This window comes from Salminus brasiliensis, chromosome 16 (assembly GCF_030463535.1).
Source record: "Salminus brasiliensis chromosome 16, fSalBra1.hap2, whole genome shotgun sequence".
NCBI classification, from domain to species: domain Eukaryota; kingdom Metazoa; phylum Chordata; class Actinopteri; order Characiformes; family Bryconidae; genus Salminus; species Salminus brasiliensis.
The window spans coordinates 28870804-28890315 of NC_132893.1; the positions used below are offsets into that span (position 1 = coordinate 28870804).

At 40.5% G+C, this 19512-nt stretch overlaps 2 protein-coding genes across 3 annotated transcripts; one reads left to right on the forward strand and one right to left on the reverse strand.

Moving 5' to 3' along the window:
• The first annotated feature begins 1494 nt into the window (after positions 1-1494).
• Positions 1495-15407, forward strand: rassf6 (Ras association domain family member 6). 2 transcript variants are annotated; one of them, XM_072658614.1, is made up of 11 exons: positions 1495-1690; positions 3441-3517; positions 3653-3731; positions 5560-5714; positions 6246-6346; positions 7776-7969; positions 8860-8961; positions 9066-9117; positions 12834-12952; positions 13046-13143; positions 15161-15407. In XM_072658614.1, exons 2-11 carry the CDS (start codon positions 3447-3449, stop codon positions 15234-15236), a joined length of 1047 nt encoding a protein of 348 aa, XP_072514715.1. In that variant the 5' UTR covers positions 1495-1690; positions 3441-3446; the 3' UTR covers positions 15237-15407. The 2 variants fall into 2 exon arrangements, with proteins under 2 accessions (XP_072514715.1, XP_072514716.1); XM_072658615.1 differs by lacking the exon at positions 3441-3517.
• A 1308-nt stretch (positions 15408-16715) lies between these two features.
• On the reverse strand, positions 16716-18894 carry LOC140536833 (cystatin). Its single transcript, XM_072658879.1, has 4 exons — positions 18661-18894; positions 17399-17550; positions 17186-17287; positions 16716-17095 (listed from the first exon to the last, which is right to left on the reverse strand). The coding sequence occupies exons 1-4, from the start codon at positions 18752-18754 to the stop codon at positions 17015-17017; spliced, it is 429 nt and encodes a 142-aa protein (XP_072514980.1). The 5' UTR covers positions 18755-18894; the 3' UTR covers positions 16716-17014.
• Between the last annotated feature and the right edge of the window lie 618 nt (positions 18895-19512).

The window sequence follows — 19512 nt, forward strand, 5'->3', positions numbered from 1 at the left end:
TTGCTCCATGAAAAGACATCCTATGAACCAGTGACAGAGTCAAGGGTCCCCATGGATGAAATCCTCACAACTTTCAGGACTTAAAGGATCTGCTGCAAACATCTTGGTGCCAGATGCTACAGGACACCATTAGAAGTCTTGTGGAGTCCAGAGCTGTATTGGTGGCACAGTATTAGCAGGTGCTATTAACATTATGGCTGATTGCTGTATTTTTTAATCTTGCTCAAAAGCAAAAGCACAATATGCAGAACAGAATTGATTATTCTGAATTACAGAATAAGTTATATTATGAAGATACGAGAGCTTAGTGACTAAAACATCAACTATTCCACACAATTCTTGCACTCTGTGTATTCATGTGTGTGTGTGTGTGTGTGAGTGTCTGGTGAGAGAGTAGGAGGCAGCATTGAGGAACCTGTGTGATGACCGACCTCATTACATGCTCCTGTCTACAGAAAGCAGAAGGTTAGAAGTGCATTAGTGTTTGCTCTGGCCTCTCTCCAGCAGATGTCACTATTAGATTTAGGACACTTGGGACCTGCGCATGCTGACCAGCTGCTTAACACGACATAAGGAGAGAGAATGCTACCACATAAATACAGCGGGAGATAGTGATCAGGACATTTAAAGGGCATTGGTGCAGTAAAATAGTGGACATGGAGTTACTGTGCTGATATCAGGCTGTCGTGTGAATGTGATAGTGGAAAAATAACATAAAACAAACCCCAGAGCATGAGAGTTTCATAGATATGAATCAAACTGGACGCTTTTGGGGGCGTGTTTAAAGGACATTGGAGTGTTCCGGTATTCTGGTAATAATTAGTAGTTATGGTTCAGTAACTGCTATAAGACTAATATAAAAATGAAAAAGTCAGACTTTTATTTGAGGCAGTGTAGGTCCTCCATGTGTCCCCAAAACTAGCTCTGACCCATCAAGGCATGGAAGATGAAGGTGTCTTGTGGTATCTGGTACCAATATGTTTAATCTCATCTAGAGGGTACATTATAATTATAATTATAATTAACATCAAACATTTAAATAAACATTAAATAACACTAAGCAAAAAATGTTGTATATATAATTTATATATATATATATATATAGTGTATATTGTCTCTTACACAAAGAAACCTGTATCTCCAAACTTTCAATAGAAGCCAGTGTTAAAATATTTCTTTTTATGAGAAACAAGTCTTTTTGGAGCATTTCTGTTGGTCCATTCATGTAAATAAAAAAGTCATAAAAAGTAAAAAAGGCTTTTGCAGGACAACAAAGACATATGTATGTATTTATGTGTATATGTATGATATGATCTACATCTAAATCAGTGCAGTGCTGCCCGTTTCGAGTGTATTCTCCTAGCCTGAGCAGAAAGGGTTAACCTGCTATCACAGAGCAAGGTGAGAGGCACGCACCTACCATGGGTGTGTTCTAAAGTCCACAACTTGCCAAACACTCCCAGAATGCATAGAGGTGACTCAGATCTGGTTACAACACAACACACGCTAAATAATCTCTGAATGTGCTGGATTTTACCACCCTGCAGGCACTTGTTTGAAACCGGCTCTTCTCCCATATTGGCTGGGCAGCTGGACTGACGCTGGCCTGCTGGTGCTGCTGGATCTCCTAAAGACATTATGGGACCTGCTTCAGAGTGAGCGTCCGACACTAGATCTGAGCTGGAAACAGGTGAGAGCGCGCCTGTGGCCTTGTGTTTATGATCATCTGCAGTGAGTTGGAGGCCCGGGGTGTTGTGTTTAAAGGCTTTATCCGGCCTGTTTGAAGCAGTCAGGAAGATTCAGGGGTGGACGCTTAAGCCTGGAAGTTGATGATGCAGTGGTTATTTAGTTAGTTGAGCTGTGAGTATTAAACCATGCAGGCTTGTTATTTGGTAATGAATCTCAAGACGTATTCAGGGTCTTCTAGGGGTGGAGGAATATGTATACATATCGTAGCTGTCACTCAAAAACCCTGAATTTCCATAATGGCAGTTTTAAAGGAAGTCAATGTACAGACCTTTTAATCCAAGTCATGTTGGAGCATTTCTATTGGCCCTTTTATCAAAAATTTTGGAAACAATGTAAAGAACCTCTACCAGATTCACATTAGAGCAAAAAGGGAGATACATGGTTTTTGCAGTGACAATATTTGGGCAATTTCCATGATGATTTAACCCCTTAATGTTTAAGGGGTTAAATGCACTATAGGACGTAGTTCAGTGGGTAAAATACTCCCTAAGGTTAATCTTTTGTCTGGAAGAGCTCACCTGTATATTTCGATCACTGAACGGCCACCAACCACAGTGCTCCACTATTGTGTGTGGACCTTTTCAAATGAATCAGTCATGGTCAATTGTCTACCAGTGAAGTGGTAAGTCAAGGTAACATAGAGTACCAGAAAAATGGTTGAACACAGCTGTTTGAATGTGTGCTGATCATCATCTTAAAAACGTTTGATCCATTCGCTAGGGTGACCATGTTTTTGACTCTGAGGACACACGAGTCTCCACTGTAGTTAGGAGGTTGTGAGAACCTACAGTGGACACTCATTTGTCCTCAGTGTCCTCTTTTTAAAAAAATAAAACAACAATATGGTCACCCCAGCATTCAGATCAAATGTTTTAAAGATCTGCACACATTCAACCAGGTGTGTCCAAACTTTTGACTGGTACTGACCTTGTAGTGTAGCCATGGCTACCTATCTGGCCTATAGGCTTCAATAAACATTCTTAAACTAAAGCTGGATCTTCGGAGTGAGGGCAAAGAAGAAGCCTTTTTGGTTTGCTGTAGAACCGTTCAGTGGACAGTTTGCAGTGTGAAGAACCTTGTTTGAGGTTTAAAGAACCTTCCACATGAGTCTAGATTCTATACGACTTAGGATTGTGCCCTGTGTCCGTACATCCAAGCCAAGAACCAGTGAGGGACCTTTGATTTTAAAAAGTGTTTAGCATTAGGGAGCATAGCATATAGCATAGTCTTTTTTTTTGACAGAACTTTGGTTGGACCTCCCTGAGTTTCAGACATCCATGCACAGACTTGAATGTAAACTGCCATCCATGCGTATCGACCAACCCATAGCGAAGTGAAAGTACGAGAGCAGTAAACACTCATAAAACTCATAAACTGACACAGCTGCACACTGAAGAACACTAAAGTGTAAACGTGTCCACAAAGGCCTGCTGGTTCTTCACACTCCAGCATGGCCTATTTGACGAGCAGTATGTCAAATACCAGAGATTCCGACTCTGAAAGAGCAGGTTTGGACACAGCTGAGGAGTTAGACGAATCTACTGACTGTGCCAGAAACAACCGTCTTGATGAGAGTTCTGCCGAGTGATCGACTGTAAAAATAACAGAACAACCCTGAGAGTTCTTTAAAAAGAGGAGTGTCGTCTCAATGTTCTCATGCTTAGTGGGTTTAAAACTTGCTTTCTTGGCAGATCTGGATGGTGTCGGAAATGTCTGCGGGTCAGCCTCACTCTTTTGTCCATTTTGGGGATGGGAGAACGTTGTCAAGGTTAGCGATGGAACGCAATCAGTTGGATTATGTCTTTATTATTTATTGTACTCTTACTGTTTAATACAATGGAATTCCCCTTCCTCCCCTCTCTCTCTCTCTCTCTCTCTCTCACTCTCTCTCTCTCGCACACAGAACAAGATTTTTCTCATTGCTTAACACCTACAATTGCTTTTTGAAGGACAAAACCCAGCTGCAGCTAAATGTGCATGAGGTAACAGGCATATTCACATTTATTCTTGAAGCCATTCCTTCTTATATGTCGTAAAGGCCAGAGACACTTTATAACCTAAGTCACGTAAACCCCATTATGAGGTAACTCTCATTGGCAGCAATATTCTGACCACCTATTTAATAGTGGGAATAACCCCCCTTGGCTTGGATGACACTAGCGAGAGGTAGTGCGTTGATTGCTACCACCACTACCACAGTGGTGCGTCGATTGCTTTGTACCTCTCACTGGAGTTGTCTTTCCCCTCTGGCATCAATGGCCCATGGGGCACCACCTTTGGAAGGCCCTCAATGTGCGAGAAGTTCATTCTTGATACGCCTTCGTCTCTGCGTCTCTACAACATCCCACAAATTTAGCGGAATCCGAGATGCTAGCACCAATCGCCCAGTCCCTTACTATCATGCCCTTTTGGACTTGTCAAATCACACCCTTTGCCCATGGGGATAGTTTTGCACTCTTCTACAACTGACTGGTGTGCTCGCTTATTTAGACCTGGCCAAGTTCATTCCAAACCAGGGGTGGTCCTAATAATCTGATATGATCGTGCATATCATCACTGTCACGCAAAAAAACGCATCCGCATTTGTCATTTTCAATTTTCTGACATAATGTGAATCTGCCAGTTGCTATTTGTATTGTGTGAGAATTGCATGATGAATGAACCAATAGAAATGCTCCAAAATAACTTGGACTTTTCCATCTCCTGTAAAGTTGTCTCTTTTTTTGCGTTTTTTTGCATGACAGCGACGCTATGATGTAGCATAGAAGTTAAACAGGATGTTCTGAAAGATTATTTGACCTCCACTGGATTATGATTCAAAATGGACACATTTCCAAGTTATAGGCCTTATGAATGGATGCCTCGACTGGTCAGCGGGTCCTAGCTTTTAAAGCAGGGATTTACAGTCATTCTGAAAACAGTGGCTTATAGAGAGTATCAAGTTTGAAATTTGGAACCTTTTTAGGTTATGAGGAGCACAGTGGAAACAAGCTCTATAAACACATTCTGGCTTAGAGAACATCATCACACTTCTGCAGGTCATTGACTACTGGGTCTGTCTGGAAGCCTGCTGAGAATCTGAAGTAGGCTTTGTAGCTCCAAGCACTTATTTGAACAGCAGATTCAACACATTGTTGTTATAATAAGAGAGATTATGCCTCTAAGTCTATTAACGTCATGGCATGCCATGCGGCTGAACTCCTGGTGCTTTCCGAATGTTGCAGAACAGGTGATTTTGACCAGCTTCTTGGCCTCCATTCAATACAGAACACTACAGGCCAGTTTCACTTTCGGGACAGGCAGCATGTTGCTATTAAACAAATGCCATTATTGACATGATTCCTAAGGTTTGAATAGGCAACTGTTAATGTTTACTGTGGCATGGTCCTAAACTTTTCCTTTAAAGTGAAAGCAGCTCTGTGGACAGAACTACAAGAAGGTCAAACAGTCGCAGGAAGGACGTAATAATGCCAGTTTCAGCGGCATTGCCAAACACAGCTGCTTATCTTATCATACATATGGACAATGAGGAAATGAATGCAATGAAATTAACAAACAGCTCTGGCAGAATAAGCCAACTTTTTTGAAGCTGTTAAAACTTATCCTCTACTGTGAGGATGTGTTTTCCTAAGGACAGGAAAAGTGTCTGGTTAGCTGCGGTGTTTCAAATGTCCCTTCTCGGGCCGTCATTCCAGAACTGCATTTAGAAAGACCTCCTGATTTTTTATCAGTCTGGCTTCTGGAGTTACATGTGCACTCTGCGCTGCCCTCTTCTGGTACCATCCTGAATAGCTTGTCATCTTCATCCAGAACACATCAAGGCAGGTGACACTGGAGGGATTTCTGGCAGTCTCCTGGGGAATGAAGAGACCGATCCGGCTCAAAATCCAGGATGAGAAGTCATCTGACAGCTCCAAGTCTCCAGGCTTTTCTCCAGATCCTATCAGTCCACTCGGAAACAAGAGGTCACTGATCCACAGTGCTCCTTTCAACACACAGTAGCAGTCAAACATCTGGACACACCTGGTTGAATATGTGCGCTTATCCTCATCTTAATATATATATATATATATATGTGTATTTTTTAAAGGGGGCACTGTAGACACACAGGGATCTGCTTTAGTTAGATTGTCAAGACTGGGGGGCGGGGTGTTGGGGGGGCTAAGTTGCCTTAATATTAATAATCTATATGACCAAATAATCTTCTTTCAGTTCAGCTTACAACTTAGGCCTACTTGAAACCCCTCTGCCACGACATCCTAACTATGGTGGACACCTGTGAGTCCCCAGTGTCCTCTTTTTGAAAACAAAAATATGGTCACTCTAGCATTTTTTTTTTGTACGGTTTAAAGATGATAATCTTAAAACTTCATCCAGGTGTGTCCAAACTTTTGACTGGTGCATCTTTCTTATTTATTGACACTATTTATCATATCTTGGCAGTAAAGCACTGAAACTTTTGGTGCGTAATGTTTTGTTTTTATGAATTCCTGCAGGGGTATGACCCGCTGGGGAGAATTTGACAATCTTCATCACATTGATGAACTGGAAGAGATCGTTCAGGATGGTGCAGAGACTCTAGACAGCTGTGCTACAGGTTCAGTTTCTTTCACAGTGGTATTAACTTTGGGCGTTAATAATTATTATGGCATACAAATAAATATATGACTGTGCTACTATCTTACTGTGCCACTATTACTGTGCCATTTACGCTTTGAATTTGAACATTTCTGTAGACCCAACAGGAAGTTCATACACTGATTCACAACATATATCCTCATCTTCATATAACCTTTGGTTACATTTGGCAACAATTCTGCATTTATAACAGATATGAGGTACACACACTATATAGACAAAAGTATTGGGACACATGCACATTCAATATTTCTTCAGAAAGCAAAGGTATTTAAAAAAGCGTTGGAGTAACTGTCTTTACTGTCCAGGGGAAGCTTTCTACTAGATTTTGGAGCACTGCTGTGAGGATTTGATTGCATTCAACAATAAGAGTATTAGTGAGGTCATGTTGGATGATCACCAACATGCACACCCCCGACTCCCCACCAGGGGTGTGCAATTGCACATCTCTGTCAGCAATGGGTGCAACTTACAATAGCTGAATGCATTCATTAGAATGGGTGTCCACAAATATTTGACATATAGTGGATTACAACACATGGCAGGTAAAGAAAGGGGCCAGAGTGTGCAATACTAAAATATGAATATATTTTTTTAATTTATGAAAGAATTAAAGATTCAAATCCTCAGATCTTATCATATAAGTCCTAGATTTTTTGCAACCCTCTCTTTATTCTTTAAAATTAAGCAGGTCATTTCTGTTACTGTGCCTTTAAGACCCGTTTTGAATAAATAAGGCCTGTTCTGATTGGTTGCCGATGTGAATCAATCACTCAGAGTTGAAACATGCTTAAGAACTGCAACATGATTGGTCAGGACTAAACATTGTTAGGCTAAATAGGAGGATATATGTAAATGAGCTAGTTCAAAATTCTTTATTGAAATAAATTGAGTTTTCATGATAGGGCCCTTTAAGACTTCAGACTAAGGGCTCAATATTTACTTGCTTAACTGAACCGCATTAAATACATGTCATAATCTCGTAAGCTGACACAGCTGGCCAGTGTTGATAACCTAGCTAACAATTCTTCAATTAACACCACACCGGTGGGGGGGGGGGGGGTTCAAGCTGTGGGCTGGTAAAGGTCCATTGACCCTGTCTTTCTTTTTTTTTTTTTTGGGGGGGGGGGGGGGTTGTCTGCCACTTTCAATCATTCATAGACAACCATTTATTTTACAGTGTAAAGAGGTTGAACTCTATGTAGGTCTTGAAGAGTAAGAGTAATAGATCTATGGTTGTTGCTTGTAGAGAGTACAGAGTGTTAGGCTCACTGTAGAACTTATATTGGGGTATAAGCATATAGAGCTATGTATAGGGATATACAGTACAGTACAGTACAGTGAGTATATACTGTAATTGGGACTGACACCTCTCTGCTCCATCGTAGCCTACAATGAGTTTGACAGCAGGACGCTCAGAGCCCCACGGCCCAAAGCCATTATAGAAGACAGTTCCAGCCTGTTTCGCACCAGGAGCGACGCCTCCCTGGTGAAGAAGAGAGTGAGCAACAAGACGACGGAGGAAAAGCAGAGGGACAGACAGCATCGCTTCTCTATTAATGGCCATTTCTACAATTACAAGGTCAGAGAACTGCTGAGAATCCAGTCTCAGACAGCAAACCTGATGCATCAGTCCACTAGCGGCACTTAAAGTAGCATAGTCTCACCTTTTGCTCATTTTAATGTAATTTAACTCAAAACTTACAGGAACCCGTATGTGGGTCCATTTGTCTTTCTTCAAACTACATAATATACATATTAGTTTTATACTCAATAGTGAATAATGTATATTTTTTGCTTCTGCAATAGTATAACAGGACCCTAAAGTCTGATTGGACTATTTAACTTTCCCAGCAGAAAAGTGCATGAACTGTAAGTGCACACTTGTTAATATCTGAAACTACTTTGTAGTTTATAGTACAATAATTTTGAAATAAACATACTCAGAAAATAATTGTACTTTAATACATTTATGTATACAATTTAAAGCAACATTATGTAGCATTTTTTTACCTTAAAATATCAGCTTCAAGATCATTATGGTGTCCACCGACCTGTAATAAGGAGAGTAGTGTCCCTATGGATGCTACTCCAGGCTCAACACGCTGCTAACTTGCCTATGTAACTTCTGAGAAGTTGGCAGGACAACAGAGAGAGCCAAGGCATGCATAACTGCATAATGCATAAGTGAAATTTGCCCTGTAATATTACCCTACCGCCTCAGTCCACACCCTTCTATTACGTTCAGTGCCGGTTCTGTATCTCTTGGCTTGTCAGGAAATGCATGTAAGTGTGTTCTTCTTGAGTGGTGGCTCAAAATGTGACTTCCACTACCTGACTGTAGGGGGAGCACCACAGCAAAAAAAAAAAAAAACAGTTCTCCATAATGCTGCTTTAAATATGACAAGCAGTTACACATAAATAACATCTTCATGTAATCACATTTTTTTATTGCCATCTCTGTCTTTTCAGACTTCAATCTTTACGCCATCCTACGGGGCAACAACAAACGTCCGCATCAACAGCAGAATGAGGACACATCAAGTCATCAGCCAGCTTTTACATAAATTTAAGGTATGACTATACATAATGTACCATATATGACCAAGCCTACATTATACCTTCTTCATTCAGTGAATGTTAAACCGTAAGCTGGCGTGCAATCATCTCTGTTGCAGATAGAAAATGAGCCGAGTGAATTTGCCTTGTATTGCATTCATCAAAGTGGAGGTATGTGTCCTTTATGTATTTTGTAATGTCTTCTGATAACTTTTATAATATCATAACACTGCCCATGCCACTGTTTGAATAAGGCCACAGCACACTGACTGAATAAACACCAGCAAACATATGCAAACAGAGATGAGCACACATCAGGCAACCAAAATCAAACAGACCCTTTTTACCGTGCCTTGTCATACTAAGCAGAATTTGGCAGCCTGGTGGCCCTTTGCCTGTTCCTTTCTGAAATGATGGGTTCAGCTGATTTGGTCAGTCATAAGGTTCTGAATGTTGTAGTTGCCATGGCGCACTCAAAAGATTGTCAGATGTAGCAACTGTAACCGAGGCGATGACGAGACTTAGTGACGGGTCAGATTACTGATTTCTTTGGCCTGTTGCACCGGTACTGAATCAGGAAAGCAAAGTAAGGCCATACAGCCACAGAAAAATATCAGGCTGTAATGGTGCTGGTCAGACTGAGTGAGAATTCATTTAGATCAGATTATCATTATTTTATTCTTCATGATTAATTTTTCCTCCTTTTCCAGGGTTTCTTCATACTTTAGAATTGTTTTATTCAATGTTGTGTTTATTAAGAGTTACCTACAGTATCTACAGTTTCAGAATCAAAGAAAGAAAAACAACACAAAGTAGAAATCAATAAAGTAACTTAGATAATAATGAAAAATATAATTTCTATTTTTCAAAAAAATAAAGGGAGAGAAAAAGAAGGGGCGGTGGCCATAGAAATCGTCACTATAACTCACTAATCATATTGAGGAGAGAAAGTCAATACAAGTACTGACATATATTAAAATATCCAGCACATCACATGTCAAAAACTTCACATAGGACCAGTACCCATGAATCTGACCCATACGTGATCACAGTCCAATAGAGGGTCAGAGTTCAGTCCAGAGGGTCCAGCTGAACTGAGTTAAGATGAGAAAGAAAAGGTTGCCATGTCTTGGGATATCACCAAGAGTCACAACTTACATGTTTCACCCATTCCAACTTCAGTAAGGCCAGTCAGTGGTCTGTAATCCAGTTAGTGAAGGAAGGAGGATTTTTTCCCCCCAATTAAGCAAGTTAACCGCCAAATGCTACAAATCTACCTCTGTAGTAGATAGATGAATAGATTTGTACACAGTTTGAATAGATTGCACACAGTATTTTTCTCTGAATGTTTGAATGAATCAAATTCTGGTATTGTGGTTTACTTGGCTTTTAATCCAACCAAGCAGTAGCAATCTGTAAACCCATGCAAATGTTGCTGTATACAATATTGCTTACCTTCAAAAGCAAAAGTGTGCTGCTGCTTGGTTGGATTGAAAACCAAGTAAATCTTCTGCAAAAATTCAAAGGAAAATACATGTGTGCACAGCAATACTGCATCTTTCATAGTACTGCTATAAAGGCAATCGTTAGTTTGGCTGTTATTTTAAACCTGTACTTGAATGTAAGTCTAGTCCCTATTCTTACTTTCCTCATTGACTTTCACCATAAAATAAACAGCTATGTAACATTTTTACTGTATTTATAAATGTTACTATAAATGTTTAACATGTAAATGTGTTTATATTTATCACAAAAATATGGTGATGTTGGTGTGGCGCAACAGGTAACACCACTACCTGCCAGTGAGCTACCACAGCATGTGGGAGACAGGGGTTCAATTCCCAGTCTGGGAGACCGTATGCTGCGCTACACCAATAAGAGTCCTTGGGCAAGACTTCTTACACTACATTGGCCCACTTGTACTATGAGTAGCCTTGTAAGTTGCTCTGGATAAGAGTGTCAGCTAAATTCCATAAATGTAAAATATGACTACAGAACAGGCTGTTTTTGATTTGTGCCGTACATTTTGTAGAGGTTTTCCATTAAAGGCCCCTAAAGACACTTGTTGCACTTATTCCCAGCCCTCCCGACTTCTCATTTAAAGGCTAGTTTGTTTAAGGCCTCTGTTTGGAAGACTGGCTACTGCTCAGTTTGTATCCTGTGCACACTCTGCATGTTTGCACAGGAGTGGTAAAATTGAACAAGCTTCCATCTGTTTATGCAGACCAGCTCAATGCTGCGTTGTGTGTAATCATCACCTCGCCCGCTGGATTACAGGAGCTTTTCAGCTGCCATACCCCGAGGCTCCAAAGACAGTTCCTTCGGAGTGTTTGTACCCACTGTCTGACATCATACTGGGCCATGTTATTTTAACGTCTCCACGTTGTCCCTGGTGCACGGTTGTACTGCATGACTGTTTCGGTTTATCAGTAACACATGAGCTTGCACTTCCAGTTACTGGTCTGGAAGAAACCAGCACAGTATCCTTTAGTTGGTCATATCTCTTATCGTGTGAGCTCACACTTCCTGATGCTTACTAAATTGTGCTTTAATATAGAGCTGATAAGGAGAATGGTTTTCTGGAGAAAAAAAAACAAGGCACAGCACAAGATAAGATACTGTTCATGCTTATTCTTAGACCAATAGTTGTGTTGGCAATGTAGGGAGCATGCTGAAGACTTTCAGTGAATTGCATTTACTGTTGTAGCCCCACTGATCCAGTCAGCTGGGACACATCTGGTGTCTGAAGCTTGATTATACATGTTTTCACTGGAGCTACGGCTAAAAAAAAAAACAGCTCAGGACCAGCTTTTGCTGGAAGCTGGTTTTAGATGATCCAAGCTGGTCTATGATGGTCAAAACACTGGTCAACCAGGAGAAAACATGCCCTATGTCAGTAAGCTAGCTGTTTAACCAGCCCTTGACCCGCATAGTGTATGTTACATTTGAGGTTAAACATGCTGGGTCATGCTGGTTGATCAGCGTTGTCTGGCTGGTTATGCTAGTCGACCAGCTTAGTGATGGTCATGCTGGTAAACCTACATGGTCAAGCTTGGTCGTACTGGTTCTCTAGCATGGTCAGGTTGATTATGCTTGTAAACAAGTTAAACCATCAAACCCAAACAAAAACATACCCTGTTTAGGTCAAGAGCAACATGCTGGTCAACCACCACACTGGTCAACTAGCATGACGACGCAATCAGCGTGGTCTTGCTGTTCATGCTGCTGTTCAAGCTTGGTCTGATGTAGCTAATATGTTAACTTACATATTAGCGTAGTGGTTTCTAAATATTGGGTCTCATTTATTTTCATTAGAATAGATTATAATGAATTTCATGTTTGGCACTACATCGCAAAACCGCAGTGGTACCACAGGGCTCAGGTGGGCTACTTCAGGTGGGAACTCGTTAACTTAGTTTTTCAATAGATAAAATTGGCAACAATCCACTGTTTATTAGCAATGTTAGCACAGCTTCTCCTGTTGTTACCTAAAGAACCTCAGGTATCAAATATGTATTGGCTGATCGATTTTTATCATCTCCATAGAAAGCCATTGGCAATATTAGGGGATACTGTGGAGCAGTCACAGATAAGACTAAAAGGTCAGTTGAGAGGGGTGTACAGCACCACAGCACAATGCGTGGGGGCTTTACACTTTGGGAAATGCATTGATTCATTGTTTTCTATGAAAATTGTGATTTTCATAGATTGTTAATTGTGATTCTCCTGTTGTTATCTAAAGAACCTCAGGTATCAAACATGTATTGGCTGATCTGGGTTTAGCAAAAAAGCATGTAAATTAGATTCAATTCTTTCAAGATACTGTAAAATGTGGAGATCTCTATTACTATCATCAAACCTGAATTTGTTGGTTTCATTCCTCAAAGAAAGAAGAAAGCTGGGCAGCTCAGATTTTCCACTGTTGGAGCGTTTTCTTCAGGGACCATCTGAAAGCATCATGAGAGTCTTCCTCATGGACACAGATGAAGCAGAAGTTAGCATGGATGTACGCCTAGTTCTACGTTGTCCTATTAAGTATTCTATACAGCCTTAGTTACTAAACCCACACTAATCTATGTCTTCTGTAATGGGTTATTAGGTAGCACAGTATGTCAATTTAGAGCTGCCCATTCTCCAGCGAGTTCTGCTGAAGCTACAAGAAGACGAGAACCAAGAGATACAGCGCATCGTCTCAAAGTGAGTCCTGAGGAATGCTTACGCCTGCAGATGTTAGGAATGTACACTAGATGTATCCAGGCACCCCTTCTAATTTGTGGGTTAACGTGCAGCCATAACGTGCAGCCACACATCGGTTTTATTATCTCCATAGAAAGCCTTGCCAATATTAGGGGATACTGTGGAGCAGTCACAGATAAGACTGAGAGGTCAGCTGAGAGGGGTGAACAGCACCACGGCCCAATGCATGGGGGCTTTACACTTTGGGAAATGCATTGATTCATTGTTTTCTATGAAAATTGTGATTTGAGAGGGCTAAAAAGAACTGACATTGTAATTATATATATATATATATATATATATATATATATATATATATATATATATATATGATATATGGCATATTATATCATTCAGTGTTGGAGGCACATCCAGTCGACTAGTGCTTAATATGTTATGTCATCTTCTGCAGAACTGTAGGGCAGCATTTCATCCCCCAGCCTCATAACCCTTTTTTGCAGTTTCATCCACCCCTGCTCTCTTGCTACATTACACAGTATTGAGCAAATACATTGTGCAAACACAGTGTGTAAGAAAACACTGATGTACAGGCTAATAAATACACACACAGTATTTGCCTTCCTGGTAGTAATGTTAGCTACCTGGATTCCTTCTGTATCCAGAAAGACCAAATTACATTTTTCATATTCCTTACAATCCCAACTTATATTTCTTGTGATCTCAATATAACAAGTTGATTTGTCAAGATACAAATATAATGTTCTCAAGATAAAAAAACAGTGTTTTTCAGATAATAAATAAGTAAGTTGTGTGTACGTTTTTTTTTATGTGTACGTATATTAATTAAAATTTAAATAATATAAATAAAAGCAATGATCATGAGATAATAGTAAAAATAGTACAGTTATGTCATGGCCTTCTGAACTTTAATCGGTTAAAAGCAAAGAAAATAAGCTTTTAGAAAAAAAAGCATTTTTAACAGCCCCGACTCCTCCCACCTTCAAGATGCATCATCAGAAGGGGATTTTGAAATCTCACCTTTGGTACCACTGCTGCACTGCTGTAGGAGGCGAGTCTGTATATTTCCTGTAGTTGTAGCTATGGTTAAAATTTTCACTTTGGTCAGATTGTCCCTTTTCATCTGGGGAAATTTAACCTACTAGCACAGAGCTTGGGCACTAGTACTCTAGCCCACTACCAGCATTAACTTATAGAAGTGAATAACACTTAAATCACAATATATAAAATATCTTCATCAGATTATCAGCATTTAGATATTTTCCCGAAATCATTCAGTCCTTGTGTCAGCTACTATCCAGAACCGGTCATCCAACACTAGTATGTGACCTCACCAAGATCACGTCACACCTGGTCACTTCATGTGACGAGTATGTGGATTGTTTTCTGATCAGATTTTGGCCATAAGCATTTACACTGGGTAGTGAAATGTGACAGTGGTTATTCAGACTGAAATCTGATTGCTGTGTGAGACAGAATATGATAACATGCTTATTTCACAGCTTTTATTACTGGTGTTTCAGTTGTGTGGTAGAGAAGGTGTTTACACTGCTACATCAGGGCTTAAATGCATCTCAGACCACCTGCTGAAGTGGTTTGAGTGGTCTGTAGTGTATCTGCTTTAAATCTTGAGTCTTGGGTGACTTTACACTTGCATTTTTATGAGGCTTGATCTCATCCAGATATAATCCTGATACTTTAAACTGATGAAGTGATCAGGTTTAAATGGGGTCTAATACCTGTGGCTAAATGTAAGCAAATCTTCACAGTAATGGTTGTGTCCATCGAGTTTAAAGAGTAGAGGCTTTTACTGCAGCGAACAGAGAGCAGACTGCCTGCTAATATCCCTTGATTTTAAGAAATGTCAGACGAGCAGGTGTCCACAAACATCAGGACAGCTTGCTGTAGGCGTTACATATGTAGTTGTAACATGTTATATAAAGTACAGATAATGATGACAGGTGGTTATTGGCTGTGATATTGATTTTTCTTCATGCAGGTACAGGCAACAGCACATTCTACTCTCACACTGCCTGAACTCGAAGATGACATCAAAGACGGAGACGACTGTGTAAAAGAAAGAGCTGTGGGCTGCTGAAGTACGTTTTTCCTGTCGCTTCCACCCACAACATTAACTGACCAGAAACTGCTGTTTTATACTGTAGCATGGGCTACAATGATGGAATTGGACATTTTTAGTGGTGTGCCTGAGATACTGTGATTTAAACATTGTAAAATATCAGAAACCAACTAGTTTCTCTTGTTTTGTTGATCAGAAATGGCCAGCCTGTGCCATTTCCATAAGAACTACATGTTCTTTTTTACTTTAAATGCTCTAAATAAAGAGCTACTGGAGAGAAAAAAAGAAATGAAGAAAGTGAAAGACGAGTGGAAAAGGTGGCGTCATGCTGTAAAATGACTAATGGTGGTCCAGCTGGTGTATCACCACAACACTTTGGCAGACACACTCCCAGTCTGCTCCACCACACAGACGCCAAATCTCTCTAAAGGACATTCAATCATTGGATAAAGGATAAAGGTGCACGTATTCGTCACTGTACAGTGTGGACTGTACAGCGAAATGTGTCCTCCGCATTTAACCCATCTGGTAGTGAACACACACTCACACACGTGTTAGGGGCAGTGAGTACACACACACACCCAGAGCGGTGGGCAGCCAACTCCAGCGCCCGGGGAGCAGAGAGGGTAAAGGGCCTTGCTCAAGGGCCCAACAGTGGCAGCTTGCCGAGCCCGGGAATCGAACCCACAACCCTGTTATCGATATCCCGGCGCTCTAACCGCTGAGCCACCACTGCCACAAATTGTTGTCATCCATAGAAACTGCCAGTGAACAGGAGCTTTTCTAGACTACTTGTGATGATGCACACACAGAACTTAGAGAGGCACAGCTGTACCCCCAGCTTCCCTAATAATATTACTGAATAATAATAATAACATTTTATTACTATTATTTAAATAATAATGTTAGCAATTATATTACTAGTCCTTTGATCATTAGCTTGTCTGTTGTGTGGATGACTTCCTTTGAGCTTAGCTGCTCATACTTTTTGAAAGATGCTGGAGAATTATGGAAAAAATGTAGTGGGTGTAGTTCTGCTCAGCATCCAGGATAAAATAGACTTTTACCGCAGTGATTTTAGTGGGGAACAGCAATATTTTACTGGGTCTAATAATGCTCCTGCAATGCAGCTAAACTAAAGCTACAAAATGCTGCAATGGGTTCTTTGAGCAATACCATAGGAGAACCACTTTTGGTTCCATTAAGAACCATGTTTGTAATAGAGATGAGGTCGCTAATGAGTGTCAAAAACTATTTAAAGGTCTAAAACAAGGCGGCTCAATCCTGGTCCTGGAGATCTACCTGATCCAGATAATGAAAGCCTTCAGGATCTGAACTCTTCAGGGTGGTAGATCTCCAGGATTAGGATTAAAAAAATCCCTGGTCTAAAATTCTTCCAGGGTTCTTTACACTGGTTCTTTATGGGAAAGTTTAATTTGAAGAGTGTATACTTGTGTGCATCACAGTCATGAGAAGCAGTCGTATCTGTTTCTTTATTAAATAACAAATGAAATCCCATTTCCAAGTCTTACAAAATGTAAAGGTTACACTTTCACAAGTTTTAGTATCAAAATATGATTTTCCCTTCCAGAGGGAGCCATTCTGTTTTAGTACATCAATAAATCTCATGTCCTACAACAGTTATACCTATTATAAGAGAGTACAAGCTCCTCCACTCCTTCACTCCTCCTACGGTAACAGTAAAAATTATGTAAGGTGGGTTGCAGATGGTACAGTTAGTTCTGTTCACGCCCAGGTCCGTCAAAAACAGCATCACTTCTTACAAGAGATCTTCTTTGCGACGTACTGATCTGTCCTCGGGTTAAACTCTACCTCAAACTTGCACATCAGCCGCTAAAGGAAATAAAGGAACAGGTTTGAACCAAGGCAATATAAGCACTGTGAATGACAACTAAAACTGGAGAAATGCTAAAAAAAAATGACCTTTCGAGTCAAAGAACAGCTTTCCAGATCTGCAGGCTCTGTTTTCAGACACTTCGTCTTTCCGATGAGTGCGTTGATCTTGAAGTCGATCATGTTGGTGACCTGCAAATACAAACGTGCCTTATGGTAGATGGACTACCCATTGAGACTAAACTAGACCATATACATGCAGCTTCTGTATTTGGAACCTGTCAAAAGAAGACAATGCCATACCTGTGTGCGTGCAGATGTAACCTCCAGAAGCTTGAAATACTTCTTGGCCTTGGATCTCATATTGAACTTATCCACAGCTGTCTTAGCTGCTTCTTGGACATCCTGCCTTTCAGGGTGGGCTTCTGACCAGCCTCCCAAGGGCTGCACATTTACTTTAAGTGGAGAAAAGAGACAGGACAGGTAGGTCAGAGGTTAGAATATGGATTTCTATAAAAGGTATCAGTCATTTAAAACAGAGATCTGATGCATTTATGCTGTGGATACTAGTGGTCCACCTCCTGACATTAAAGCTGCACTGTCATGGACACTATACAAGGTCCTGTTATAGGCAGAGGCCACATTTTGAGTGACTACACTCTCAACAGATGTACTGTGTGTTTTAAGAGCTAGATGTTTGCCTTACTTTTAACACAATTTAAAAATGTGTATATCCTAAACAATGTAATACAGAGTGGCTTGGTGTGAAATGTGCAAGGCAGAGTTGTTCATAGTGGTGGAGAATATAACCAGACGTCTGAAAAGCTGAAAGTTAGGACAAAAAAACGGGTGTGACTATGTTGGCTGGTGGCTGAAACTTTGGTTTACAACAGGTTTACAATCGTTTTGAGAAGATGGTCTAATCCTTTAACAGTGGAAGTGAACATGCAGAGCGTTGGAAAGTGGATTTACCACTATTTTACTATTGTCAACATTACTTATAAAACCTCAGATACCATTTATAGGCTCACTGGTGGGCGTTGGATACTAAATAAAATTGGATGTATTGTTGTATAAGTTGTGACATTGCAACCCCTGGTTTCGGTCACCACCACTGTAAAGATACTGTAAAGAATTGGTGGGTTTCTCTACAATGACCCATTTCACACCAACTAACTCTGATGACTTTGTTTACATCTCAACTGAAGAAACTGTGACAGAAGGTCTGAAAAATCGGCGAAATTCCCCTTTAAAATGAACCGTGTTCAGATTTTAACACACAGGCGTGTCAGAAACATGCTGAATTCTTGTGGCCTCACTTTTGACAGCATTGCGTGTTAACGTGTAGGCCTACACACTCAATATACAGCATATATAATCTGTTCTGAATGCACAAGCAAGCCTGCAAACCCATATAAATACCACTAAATCCCACTTAACATCCATAAAAATGAAAGCATACTAATAAATACATATTAAAATGCACAGAACAACTCAAAAACACTTTATATTACTTCCTCTTAATCAGTAAATCAATGAATAAAGCTGTAAGAGAGTCTACTCACTTGTTGTAATCTCTTCCTCCTCGATGGGTGGCTGGGCTTGGCTCAGCTGGACTGCTGAGAACAAACCCAACAGCAGGACGAGGTACAGATCCATTCTTCCTTTAGTTGTGTTCTCTTGAAGGCAGGAACGAGGGAGTGCCACAGAGATGAAAAGGAGAGAGTGAAGGAGTTCCTTTAGCTGCAGAATGTCAGACCAGGCTGATAGCTCACACCCTTCCTGGCAGGGTGGGTGGAGTGTGTGAGCTTTATAGAATGCCAGACTCTGAGTGAGTGTGTGTGTGTGCGCATGTACATGTGTGTATACAATGAGTCAGTGGACTTCTGTCTGTGTGTATATGTATGCATGTGTGTGTGTGTGTGTGGATGTGAGTTTGCTGGGAGAGAGAGAGAGAGAGAGAGAGAGAGGGAGAGAGAGAGAGAGAAAAGTTAATCTTATTACTGCTTTAAGCCTGTAGCCTGCTGTCCGTAGGCTGCTTCCTATCAGCACCAGCTTCTGTCTTCTGTGAGCGCTGCTAAACACGGGTGAAGAATTATGTGAAGAGTGAAGGCAGCTAAATCTAAGGCTTAACGCCAAGGCTGCAACTTTGGGTTAAACTTTATAGGCGTGGAAAAGGACTTTAAAAATAAAACAGATATTTTTTATTATTATTTTCACATCTCTTGTGACTGTTCCCAGCTTCCATACTTCTGATCATTCAAAATGAAGCTGTCTGTAATGAAGGCACTTTATATGGGTCATTTTGCATTTATATTGTCCATGCAGAATGCAAAAACTAACAATTTTGTTTAAAAAATCTACAGGGACGGATTCATTAATGAAAAAAAAAACGTATGAAGAACATTAAGAAGGTC